Consider the following 13,533-nt stretch of genomic DNA (forward strand, 5'->3'; position numbering starts at 1 on the left):
TTGGAAATATGTTCAAATTTAAATATAATATTTAAAATATAGTTCTAACATCGGGGGAATGTGTGTACTTAAATGTCCGTGGGCTTCAAATCTTCTACGGCATTCGTGGCAAGGTCGGATCATAATTCGTAGAAAAATAATGAAATAAGAAAATCGGTTATTTGTTTCCGCGAAAGAGAAAAGAAAGCGTTCTTACGACGGATACTAGATGGCGCTGTACAAATGGAGGATTTCCGTTTTAGTGAGGAACGCAGGTAGTAGATCATGTCAACAGGCTACAATAAATACGTGATTGGTTGGATCAATGTTTGATTTTGCTATCTCCGAGAGGGGTAAATTTGTTAATTTCTTTATTTAATTTTATTCATTCGATTAATATTGAATGAACTTTTTTAGTTTCAACTGCACGCGAAATTAAAGTATTCAGTACTATATTTGTAATTATTTGTCCCGATAGTTGTATTCCAACCGCAACGCACCGATGTCTAGGGTGAAGTTAATTACAGGTTTGGCCTACTAAGCATTAATGCTATTCCTCCAACTAAAAGTGACGTAATTAGCAAAAGTATGTCAATCGAACCTTTTTTTAATGAATGTTACGAGCAAAGTAAGAAGGGGGGAGAGGAGAGGTTATACATTGGGGAGGGAAAGAAGTTAAAGTGGCTCCAAAGTTCGGTGGCAAAATGTGTGTAAAGTCAGTAAAGTGCGAAATTTACGGTTGACTCTGCCCGCCTCTGCCAAGGCCGAGTGAGGGGTTGGGGGGAAGGAAAGGCATGCTCAATTTTCTTTTTTTTTTTGCCACCGAACTTTGGAGTCCCTTTAAATAGTAGAAATAAAGCCCTCTGGTGAGGGCTTCGAGAAATAAGGAATCACTGGCGAAGGCTAGCAAGCGTTTTAATTTTTTGCCAGTTCAGTTCAGTTCAGTACTTTTCCCGCTCCTTTTCGATCTATTTGATTCAGGGATGCTCACTAGCGCAGGCGCAATAGGGGCACAGTGGGACACGCTATGAGATAATCACCACGTGGGACATTGTTTGGTTTTCGGAGGGCCTACCGTGCATCTGTCCATGAGGTGTTTGGTTGTCTCAATCGTGATAGATTTAACACTTGTTTTGTCCAGCCCTAGCCTTTGTAGATAGCTCTGAGACGGAGACGGGCCTAATTCGCCCTCTAGTTCTACTTCTAATGCTGGGCACTCTTCTAAAATATGCTTTACTTTCAACTATTGTACTGAGATCATTTTGATTGAGCAGACGACTTTCCCACGTTTAATTTAAAAGTAAAACTGTTGGCAGGGACGTTTCTGGCTACGTTTTGAACTACTATGTACGAAACCTATTCTTAACTGAAATCAAAGATAATTTAAACTCGTACGAGTTTAAATTATCTTTGCTGAAATCCATCTCTTCCGGCGGTCATCTAAAATATTAAGCGGTGGCGAATAATTTGACGATATATTAGGTGTCAAGCAGAAGATGAAAGTTTTGAAGACGGAGCGACAGCTAGATTGCTTTCTTTAGCCTGGTCTCGATGCATTTTTTTATGTTTGAATATTTCCGCTACTTAAGGTAAGCTACGAAAGTTAGTATATATATATATTACATTTATCTACGCATGCGTTTTTCGCAATTTCTTGCCGCTGTAGGTTTTGCGTTTTAGCTGAGCCGGAATAGACCCTTCAATTAAACATTTTCAAGGAAATAGCCAAGAAGTAACGTTTCGGAGAGCCAGGACCTGCAAGCTACTGTTTATATAGTGCTTGTTGAAATAATGGAAACTTTTCACCTGTACGGTATGCAACAAGTGTTTCCTTTTAACCAGGTAGCTTTTTTTGACATAATAAGGCTTAGCAAAAACACGACGTTCTGTTTAAAGCCTTTTTACAGGTGAAAAGTTTCCATTATTTCAACAAGCACTATTTAAACAGTAACTTGCAGGTCCTGGCACTCAGATATATTACTTCTTGGCGATTTTCTTGAAGATGTTTTATTGAAGCGCCTATTATGTAACAAGTTCTTGTAGGTCCTTTAGTATCAATTTAAATTTTAGTACCATAGCAAATATTTGTTTAAAATAAAATAGATGAATATTTACGTATAAAAAAATGTTTAATATTTTACGTATGACAAACGCGATTTGATATATTAATTACATAAATACGTACATACATTTGAATATCCTAAACGTTCCTATAGATACAAATATACACTTTTTAAATCCCGCGTTGATTTAGATAGTCATAATAGTGGTAGTTGTAAGGGGACAAAGACGTGATAACTAGACTTACGAGGGACGAGAAACGCGTAGAGTTTTCCTAAAACGAAAACACACCGAAGTTAATTGTCCGTCCATTATAAAATGACGACGAAGATTGAGCAATAAAGGGTGTTTTTTTTTCGATTCCATAAAGAAGACGCAATGAGGAGATGAAAGCAATTGGAAGGATGTAGTGTGAAAACCTAGAACGCGCGATAACTAAGTACAATAAAGACGTTTTAACCGTGGTATCCTCCGTATCCACCATATCCACCACCGAATCCGGCTTGGGATCGAAGAATGGTGCTTGGTACGGCTTGTTGGTAAGCGTGACCAGTAGTGATGGCTGGTGCGGCGGCATACACGTGACCAGTAGCGATGGCTGGAGCGGCCTTGATAAGAGCTGGAGCGTGGTAGGCTGGGGCGGCCTTGATCAAAGCTGGTTGAGCGGCTGGGAGGACTTTGTACGGTGGCTCTTCGGCAAGAATCTGTTGCGTACAATATTTTAGTTTCTATAGATGCTTAAAAAAAATCCTCTCTCTTTCAAAATTGAATTGATATTCCCTTAAGTCTGGTTTTCATTTACCAAAAATCTCACGAGGGCTAGCGTCGACGCAAAGAGCTGCGTTAAGCCTAACACATTTTTGCGTCGACGGCCACATTCGCTGTTCAGAAAACCGGCGCTTATTTCAAGCACTGTTTTAGCCCAAGTGGTAAGGAACTGGGGGCCTATTCTGTAAATATTCGAAATCCAATTTTCGATCGAAAACTAGATTTCGAACTTCGAGATCTCGACGAATGGTATTCGGTAAAGATTTCGAATAAGCATAAATCAATGCAAATTGTCGAAGTCGATCTCGACATGGTATAGGGTATCGAAATCGAATTCCCGTTCGAATGTTTACAGAATAGCCCCCCAGTAACTTGCATGTTCACGCTCTTTGTATTAATACTTCCTAGCTAAATGCTGGATCGGTTTTACTGGGTCATTCGTAATATGAGGGTTCGAGAAGTACTGTTGAAGAGGCGACTTACGTGTACGTTAGCCGGGCTTTGTGGGGAGGTTCCGTGTTCGTTGGTCTTGATGGAAGCGCGGAATCCAGCGGCATCGGCGACGTATTCGACGTGTCGGTAGGTACCGTCTGGGTTTTGGATGGAGTAGGATCCTTGCTTGTTGTTATGGCCATCGCTGGCTTCTTGACGGCTGACGTGGGCACCATCGTCGGTTTGTTGGCTGTATCCGAACTCGTATGGTTGAGGTGGCTATTGGTAAATACGAAATGGTACATTTGAAGGGTGTCTTAGCTGTACCGAGACTTTAACGTAGTCGTGATCTTTTCGACCTTCAAATAAAAAGTGAATGTACTTACGTAAGCCACTGCTTTAACGGCGGCGACGGCCTTAACTGGAGCGGCCGCGGCGTAAGCGATTTGTGGGGCATGGGCGTAGGCAACTTGAGGGGCATGGGCGTAGGCGACTTGTGGGGCATGTGCGTAAGCCACACGTGGCGCTGCGGCGTAGGTGACTTGCGGGGTGGCGTAAGCTACACGTGGTGCCGCGGCGTAGGCGATTTGAGGAGCGGCTGCGACAACGCCGTGAGCGGCAACTTGTGGTCCTCCACTATGGAAGTAAACGGTGGAGGTAGGAGCTTTGATAGCGGCTCCATGGCCCAAACCAATAGCTGCTCCGTGAGCCAAACCAACGGCTCCGTAACCGGCTCCGTATCCAATACCGATAGCGGCAGGTCGGGCGGCGACGTGAACGGCTTGAGCTGGGGCGGTGCGGTAAACTGGGGTGATGCGTTGGGCGACGGCTCCGTGGCCTCCTAAGCCAACGGCTCCTCCGTATCCGAGCCCACCGAGGCCTAATCCCAGAGGTCCTACAGCTGTGGCCAAGGCCAACACGGCGGCGAAAACGACAACCTGTCAAAACATTCATGAAGGAAAACACCGTTAAAATCTCATAGTAACGAACGAAACTTCGAAGTTTTGAAATATTCAAATGGGTTTTTACTTTGGAGAACATCGCGTATCCAAATGTGGAAGAGTGCTGGAGAAGAACTGATGTTTGATGTATGAGGGCTTGGCATTTTTATACGGGCAATAGTGGCCCATTTTATGACCGGTATTTTGTTTATTGGGATTTCGCGAGATAGATTTTTCGACTATTATATATTTTTTCGTTTCTACGTATCCATTTACATTAAATTGCATTTTATTTAATTGCCGAGCTAGAAACATCTTGTTAAAGGGGGAAAAGGACCGTAATTAACACTTTTCCCTTAGACCGACGGCTACGGAATACTCTCGATTTTCCAGCCCGGGGAATGTTAGCGGAAGTCTGTCAGCCCGATCACCCTCCCGTCTTTTCTTTTCTCGCCGACGGGGCCGAGGCTTTAGCTTTCCCGATGCGCGGGGTACGATATTTTTTTCGGGTGTTGGTTAGCGTGGCCGATGAGCGGCCCGACTCCGATAGAGTTCTTTTACCCTCGGCGTTTATTTTGACTCTCTGGCTCGCGCGACAATTTCGGCTTCGGGGCTTCAATGTGGCCGTGTTTTCGAGACGGTAAACGATCATTTCCTCGCCGTTTTTCATTACGTATTCAGTTATCGTTCCATATAGAATTGGGAGTAAAAGCTAGGCGGACTCGTAGAAATTAAATTTGAGATACATTAAAATTCCGTAACCTTATTAATAAAAGTTTATAAATTTTTCTCCTTTTTAGCGACTATATGTATGTTCTACAAAAAAAATATCGTATTTCTTTCGAAACTAAATTTTTTGTGGCATATTTAATCAGACAGCTTATTATAAGAATTAGCTAAGGCTTATCAGAAATTGAAACACTTTCAACTATAAAAATAACTTTTACTTTTGCAAAATAATGATAAATTATTGAATAGGAAAATAAAATTGACTATTAGTATAGTTATTTTAGAATTTGAAATCTAAACGCATTCTGTTTCGTATTTATTGCAGGATTAAGGACTGCCTACTAGTAGGCCTAGTCCTTAATCCTAAGTATAGGCCGTTTCAGTAGGACTTACGCAAAAATCTCATTTACCGTCGTTTTAGACCTTCGTATGCCTTTTATATGGAATCATAGGCGCTAACTTATTTAAAAAATTTCGTAGGCCCTAGGCACTTTGCCTAGTCTGCTTTATGGATAAGGCAGCCCTGGGGACAGGCCTATGGGCCCTCACCACTGATGAAATCGATGGATTTTTCACTGATTCGGTTTAAGAGAAAAACATATCAGGCTTGTTAATTGCTTTATTATTTGAAAATTCATTATTCTCGGGACATGCGAGTTTTGCGTTTTTATGCTTTCCTTACACACGCCCCCACTAACTTAATGCCTAGGGCCCCACCAACTTAGTGCCTAGAGCCCCACCAACTTAGTGCTTAGGCCCCCCCACCAACTTAATGCCTAGGGCCCCACCGACTTAGTGCTTAGGCCCCCCACCAACTTAATGCGTAGGGCCCCAACAACTTAGTGCTTAGGGCCCCACCAACTTAATGCCTAGGGCCCCACCAACTTAGTGCTTAGGGCCCCACCAACTTAGTGCTCAGGGCCCCACCAACTTAATGCCTAGGGCCCCACCAACTTAGTGCCTACGGCCCCACCAACTTAGTGCTTAGGCCCCCCACCAACTTAATGCCTAGGGCCCCACCAACTTAGAGCTTAGGGCCCCACCTTCAGTAAATCCGGTACTGGCGTAGAAATTGAAATGTTGAGTATGAATCACCCTCTCTTATACTTGGCCTAACTGACAACACAAACACATTTTTATCAAATACAATGGAAACGTAGTATAGTATATTTATTTGACAAAACAATACTCTTTTTCTTTTTCCACCACAGATTTTGGCCTACCCCCAAATTATTTCTAGGGTAATTGAGCTCCATATCCTCCGAATTAAGCATCGAGCCGTTTTATAGATTTGTGTACACGATTTTAGGCATTTTTAATTTCAAACCTTTTTCGACCACAAGTGTATCTCTTGGAAGTAGTAAAATACGCAGAATCGATTGAAATATTCAACACCAGCTTCAGGTAGCTCCTCCCTTTCCGTCACGTGACCCGGGCATACTTTCCAGCTTCGGGTAGCTCCTCCCTTTCCATCACGTGACCCGGGTATACTTTCCAGCTTCAGGTAGCTCCTCCCTTTCCGTCACGTGACCCGGGCATACTTTCCAGCTTCGGGTAGCTCCTCCCTTTCCGTCACGTGACCCGGGCATACTTTCCAGCTTCAGGTAGCTCCTCCCCTTCCGTCACGCGACCCGGCCATACTTTCCAGCTTCAGGTAGCTCCTCCCCTTCCGTCACGTGACACGGGCATACTTTCCAGCTTCAGGTAGCTCCTCCCTTCAGTCACGTGACCCGGGCATACTTTCCAGCTTCAGGTAGCTCCTCCCCTTCCGTCACGTGACCCGGGCATACTTTCCAGCTTCAGGTAGCTCCTCCACTTCCGTCACGTGACCCATGCATACTTTCCAACTTCAGGTAGTCAAATGTTTAATAGATTTTTATACTTTTATTCGGATAGGGTACCCCTTTCCACATGATTTACGAAAATCAACTAAAATCTCAAGGTATTAATTATATTCCGTTACCGATAAATTATTTAATTGTAAAATCCACAATAAAACCAGCTGGCAAGCCAAAATATACCTCTCCTAGTAAGAGTTTGCCGGTGATATTTTTATTTTCAATTATAGGGACACGGAAGTCAATGGGTTAGCGGTAAACAATCTTCCTGCTAAACATCGATTCCTGGTATACCGGGAATTTTAATTTTACAAGACTTACGCGCATTTCAATTTAAATCAGTATTTACAATTGGTAAAACGCGCATTGCTAGAAAAAAACCACCCAACATGATTATGTCAAGATTTGTTGATCTGGGAATTTTTCATACATTCAGATTTTTATTTACACTCTCTAAATATAAGCTCGACAGCACGTGATTCTCGACGTTGTCAAACTTCTGCTTAACCTCTCTCGTATCTCCTTCACCAGATAAATTTTGCAAGAGACCAAGGCCTATGGAAAATAAATGCTTTCATTATGAAAATATATATTTTGAAAATTCGCTTTGTTTGAAATATGAGATCAACCTAACCTGGGGCACGTCAAATTCCTAAGAAGGAATTCTTCCCTTGAGAAGAGTTCTTCGTAAAAGCGGCAAATGTAAAAAGATTCTGCTAAAGATGGCGGCATACGAGAATGCCACGAACATTGTAAACTAAACCTTTGACAATAATAATTATTTATTTTACAATTTCACGACAATTTACGAAGGAAGAAAATATTTCATCGGAAATTAACTTAACATTCGGTTTTCTCTGAAATTCATTTTCGTCCACAAAAATTTTTATTTATAATATCCCCCCCTTTTTGACCAAGTGAGGCATTTTACTCTTCTCAAGAGAATTCGTCGAAGGACCATTAAAATTTTTAGAAGTGAGAATTCTGACTATCATGGGAACAATTCTGGAATTTTGACGCGCCCCTGGTAGTACCTCTGGCAGCAAGATGATAATAAGCTACTAACTTGTCCTTAATAGCTGAAGTACAATGTTTCGTCTATGCCAAGTTTAAAACCCCTTGGGTCTTTAAGCTCGACACTTTGGTCTTAATAAATTACCTTATTAATTAATTTCAAAAATATGACAACTGAAATAAGTTTTCGCCTTTAAAGTAAAATGTGGTAACTTATTAAGTCCGGAAGTTAATATCTCAAAAGTTCTTCGGTTTCCTCTTTCCATGAAAACTTGTAGAGGTTAACTGTAATAGTGAGTGTAGGGAGCTGTTGGCTTGCGAGCGTGGCATGAAGGGCTTGCCACCACCCTCCTACGCATTGTAACCTGGCCCCATGAATTAATGGCTTTAAAAGTCACTTGATGACATGGGCTTAAAGTGGTGCCTTAGGTATTAGCTTAGATTATTCAAAAATTGTTAAAATTTGCGTCATAATTAGTTATTTCAAGATGTCGAGGGATTAATTCTTCTGATCAAGCGTTGTCGCTTTTCTTCGACCAGTTGGTCTCGGTGGCAGTAGGTGTAAGAGCCGGTATTGGGGACCTGGTGGACCACGCACACGTCCAGGGCCGATCTCTGCAGACTTATGTCCAAGGCGTTGAACCACTGTCCAATCTATGGAAATACTCGACCTCCACGGTGGTGGTGAGCCCGTTGAAGCCTCGGATGACAAATATCGTCTCGTCAACCACCTTAATACTCTTCGTTTTCACTCGAAAAATAAAATAAAACTAGTTTTCAATACATCCATCCCAAAATTACTCCTCGGGGTTCTCATATCCGGGATTGAAACCCACGCTTCCGACCTTGGCGACAACATTTCTCCGCTGCTCAGTCCTGTGGACGCCGTTCAACCCGCCGATGACGTAGAGGCAACCGTCGTACGTCACGCAGGACAACCCGCTTCTTGGCGAACTCATTCTTGGTTGGATCAGCGTCCACTCGTCTTGACTCGGGCTGTCCAAAACCATTTACCCGTTGAAACCACCCGCAATGAAAATGAGCTCGTTAAGAGTGGTGGTGCAGGCGTCACTCCATTGGAAGTGCATCGGACTGACGTGTGACCACTGATTGAAGCGAATGTCGTACTTTTCAACCGAGTTTTGACGATGGTGCCCGTCATATCCACCTCCAACTTCGGTCAGGTTTGGGCTGGAAACTGAGCTTCGGCTCAGGCTAACGGAGAGAGTAGCCTGCTGTGGGGCGGTGGGCCTCCGTATGAGGGCACGATGGTCCTGTTTCCCGGCCTTTTGGAGCACACCGGGATCTCCGGTGCCAGCTGTGCCGGGTTATGTGGACCGCTGTGTGCTCGTCGTTCCCCTTTAGGAGCTCTCTCCAAAGGGTTTGACTCTTTACCTACGTAGGTAGGGTGTCGGCTGGAGTTACTACAGCATCCACTCTTAATCCCACTGCTGTGTGCGAAGTGGGAAATGGTCCACCCATTGCTACACCTTCTGCTGGGTTGAGTGGCTTGCGTCAAAGGTCCGACCATCATAGTAGTAGGGTACTACTACCCATGCTGGATTTGTCACCTGTCCGGGCTAGGTGGACGCGTAGGGCACTATGATGATAGACCTCCGGTGGTATGGTCTCTGTTACTAAGTACACCGGGCTATAAATTCTGACAAACTGCCCATGGCGTAGATAAATCTGTCTACTCGCGCCACGCTGACGTAACATCTAAAACGGAGCCCGTTAACTATATTATTGTACAAATAGTTATTCCGAATCACTATAAGCACCGTTTGCAATTCATGGGAGCAATTTCGCGCCACGTTCTAGTAACGACGTTGTTGCAGCGGCAACTTCGAAAATACTGGGCCCCGTTGAAGCCATGGATGACGTAAATTTCGTTCCCCATGACGACGCAACCATGGTAAGCCCTTCGTCCGAAAGGGTCAATGGCCAGTACCTTTTGTCAGGAATTACGTAAACATAATTACCCGTGGAGATGGTGGCATTTCTATAATTAACACCTACTTGGGTCCAGCGGTCGGCTCGTGTGTCGTACATTTCGATGATGTCTGTAGCCTTGGAGCTGATCCAGCCCCCAGTCACGAAGAGAAGGTCTTGAGGAATTCTGGGAATGGCGCACTCCGGCGTGGTGACTACGCGGCCCAGATCCTCCAAATAATCCATTTCGTGGAAAAAAAACAAAGCTTCCGAAATGACTGGCTCGCAGAGTCTGTTTGACGAAATGTAACGGTGCTTCTGGATCTCGTGCGCGATGTATTCTGAGTCAAGAAGTCCCAATCGAACTGTCCTTAGCAGTAATGCCGTCTGACGCGGCTCCCCAGACGACCTACAACGAACAACCATTGGCGCGTGAAGATCATTAAAACGGTTCTACAAATGTCTAACCTTCTCGTCCCGAACGTTCAGAAGATCGTTTTGAAACAATTCCAGCGCTTCTTGCAGAGATAACTCAAGTAGTTCTTCGCTAACCGTCAATACTTCTTCGAAATTGTACAAAAGGAGCGACTGAGCCTCGTCGGCCAGTTTTCGAAAGAAGTGAGCCGAGCCGAATTTGAGAAAGCCGATGCAATTTTCGCAGACAATGACGCTAATCATTTAATTATCGCAGTCTCGAACCATTCCATCAATCATGAGTTAATTAGCTCCCTTTGGGACCATTTCGACGTTGTCGTCATTGATCTGAGATTCTCGGGTGTAGGCGTACTCCATGACTGATTCTAAAACTTCTATGGGTATACCTCATACCTATTTCGTAACTACCTTGCAGACCGTTTTGCCAGTTGGTAAGAAAGGACCTTAATAGTTTAGTCACTACATCGGCTTAGGCTTAGATTAACTAGCTTAGATTGTCTGCGGATTACGTTATTACGTTTCTACTACGTTGTCTCCGAAATTGGCGAATCAACTGCTTGGCTAATTTTTTCGCCGTGAGTTGGTTAGGTTATCTTAGGTTAAGAAACCATTGTTACATGTACGTCTAGTCACACGTACCTAAAGAATGGACTGCATGAATACAGTATGATTTTGGATGCTTTGTCTATCGACTCTTGTGGGTCGGTGCTGATTGTCTCTTTTCCCTGCTCAGAACAGTAGAAGTATTGGTGTCCACCGGGATGCATTTCAAAACTGTATCGCATTGTATGCCGTCTTTCCGCGGGTCATTCAAGACTTTCTTTAACGAATTATTCATTTTAGCGATAAATAACTCGAAAACTTTGTGGACTTTGAGAAATCTCTCGTTGATGTGTAGTGCTTGTTGTAGTTTCCGAAAATCAATTTTGATATCGTCCTTCTTCGCAAAATGGTAACCGTCAAAATGAAGGTTTTAAATTCAAAAAGCGTGCATTTTTCGTCGTCATTCGTATGCTAAAATCGAACCACGCTAGTTAAGTTTTATTTCTTTGCATATTTCTTGGACAATAGTACACAGTTAGAAAAAAGGGTTTCCATGGGTTTTATTAGGGTTTGCTTTGGGTTTAAAAAAGGTTTAGAAAAAATTATAAACCCTTAAGGTTTGTTTTGGCAACTTGCATGGTTTGAAAAGGGTTTAAATGTTTAAAGGAAACCCCTATAGGTCAATGGAAAACCCTTAGGATTCCAATTTAAGAACCTATAGAAAAAAAATTATCACTTTTTAAAACCCTTTTCAAACCCTGCACGTTTTAAACTATCTCACGCCATCTACGCCAAAATTTGATATCAAGCCGCATAATAATTTCATAAAACGTAAAGGAAGACGGACTTTCCCCAAAATGGTTTCTCTAAACATCGTAGCAATCATACATCTTTGGTTGGTTCTGTGGTAAAACGCCCGCCTGTCGTGCTAGAAGACTTGGGTTCGAAACGCACCCGTTGCATTCGCCAAAATTTGTTATAAAGTAAATGAAATTAATTATTTTTAATTTAATCTATAAATACAGAAAGTGCTCATTGTTAAGCCTTGTGGGTTTGAAAATTTCCGTTAAAGGGTTTTGGAGGGTTTGAATTTGTGGAATTTTCTTTAAGAACCTTGGGGGTTTATAATCAAACTCTTTTTTCTAACTGTGTAGATTTTACCAGGAATCCATGCCTCTACTTGGAATGCTTATCTTGCCGTATCGCGTATAGTAAGATCTAGGAGCACCAAACACAAGGAGAACGCAGCAAGCCTTTAAACCGCTAACGCCGTGTTGTGTACAAATTTCATTGGACGAACCTTTACGCTGAACGTTTTACGGGCGGAGGGGGAGAAGACAATTAAAAATGTACACAAGAAAATGCTCGTTCTCCTTGTGTGTTTGTTGCTCCTAGGTAAGATCACTCTGACGGCTTTGGCCCCGCCTACGAGAGAAAAAAATCCCCTCTGCGCGCGCTCCCCTCTCACGTGGTTGTTTGTTAAGTTCACATAGTGAAGTCAAAAAAACCGTCAGCCACATCGAGACGAAAATCTGCCGCGATAAGCATTCCAAGTAGAGGTATGGATTCCTGATTTTATATAATAACAAGTTAGCAAACCAAAATATACCTCTACTCGGAAGAGTTTGTTGATGGATAAATAACAGGAGGGCCGACTCAGCCTTTAGGCTATGGAAGTTTATTTTGAAAGGAGATGCTTGCGTCACCTGGCTGTCGTACTGTACCAAATAGCGTGTCAAATTTAAACTTATCCTGTTATTCTTCCATGTTTTGTCTATGATAATATTTATTTTCAATTTGAAGTAGTGGAATTCAATGGCTCAGCTGTAAAAGACGGTATTTTAAATTAAAATAATTATTTAACTTTTATTCCATCTTTAATGTCTCTACACTCTTAGAAAAAAGGGTTCTTAAAGGGTGTCTTTTAAAACCCAAGGGTTCTTTGTAGAACCGTTAGGGGGTATTTCTTGAGATAAATGGTTCTTTGTAGAACCATTAGGGTATTTCTTGACAGAAATGGTTCTACTTAGAACCGCTGGGCTACTCTTGGAACCATCGGGGTTTTCCTGGAACTTTAGGGTTCTTTATAAAACCAATTTTTTTATATGGAACCTTATGGGGGTTCGCGTTGGAACATATAGGGTTATCACGGAACCTTGGGGTTTCGACGTGAACACGAATAGGTTCTTCTTGGAACCTAGGGGTTTCACTTGCAGTCCCGGGCTTTTTATTGAAGCCAAGAGCTTTAAATAGAACTCCAAAAGGTTCTTTAAAATATGGATTTATTGAAAATTGCAATGGTTTTATTTTCGGTTGTTAGAGTTTATTACGTTTCCCGAATGGTTTATCTTTATACTCTTCACTAACGGTTTGTTTCACCACGAACCAGTAAAAAGGTGGACTACGTTAGATTTTAACCATTTTATTCATCCTAGTAATTTTGGGAGTCACACTATTGGCTAGTAACAATTTTATTTAAGCCAATGGAAAACCTCTAAATTGAGAAGGATTTTTTTGCTTCGGAATTTTAGTCAGCCCAATGTAGCTTTATTGAAATTTATAAACTCGCTCGGTTTGTGCGGATGAAGTTAAATAATGAGTAATTTAGAAAAATAAAAAGTTGGGGAAAATGACCAATAAGTGATCGCTTTCCGAAAATGGAACAAGTCTTCGAAGTGGGATCATCCACCAGCGTTATTAAAACCCATATCAAGCCTAGAAGAGTTAGGCCTAGGCTCAAAAGAATCTGCACAGACTCCAATCTTGTAGATTCGCCAGAAAAGCTCACCTGAATTTCAACTATTTTTTTCAATAAACCTGCTTCTTTTATTTGACAATGCAAATTTATTTTAGAACGTGAG

At 42.4% G+C, this 13,533-nt stretch overlaps 2 protein-coding genes across 2 annotated transcripts; both read right to left on the bottom strand.

Annotated features, from left to right (window-relative positions):
• Positions 1-2,495: 2,495 nt before the first annotated feature.
• LOC149953689 (uncharacterized) lies at positions 2,496-4,281 on the bottom strand. The gene is made up of 4 exons (XM_090169833.1): positions 4,270-4,281; positions 3,627-4,178; positions 3,292-3,519; positions 2,496-2,744 (listed from the first exon to the last, which is right to left on the bottom strand). Exons 1-4 carry the CDS (start codon positions 4,279-4,281, stop codon positions 2,496-2,498), a joined length of 1,041 nt encoding a protein of 346 aa, XP_090025959.1.
• A 4,278-nt stretch (positions 4,282-8,559) lies between these two features.
• On the bottom strand, positions 8,560-9,940 carry LOC149953690 (kelch repeat-containing protein kel-10-like). Its single transcript, XM_090169834.1, is given in 4 exon segments — positions 8,560-8,936; positions 9,408-9,481; positions 9,544-9,713; positions 9,776-9,940. Coding segments are annotated over 4 exon segments (786 nt in total).
• Between the last annotated feature and the right edge of the window lie 3,593 nt (positions 9,941-13,533).

This window comes from Leiobunum rupestre, chromosome 3, assembly GCF_980474605.1.
Source record: "Leiobunum rupestre chromosome 3, qqLeiRupe1.1.hap1, whole genome shotgun sequence".
In the NCBI taxonomy this organism is placed as follows: domain Eukaryota; kingdom Metazoa; phylum Arthropoda; class Arachnida; order Opiliones; family Sclerosomatidae; genus Leiobunum; species Leiobunum rupestre.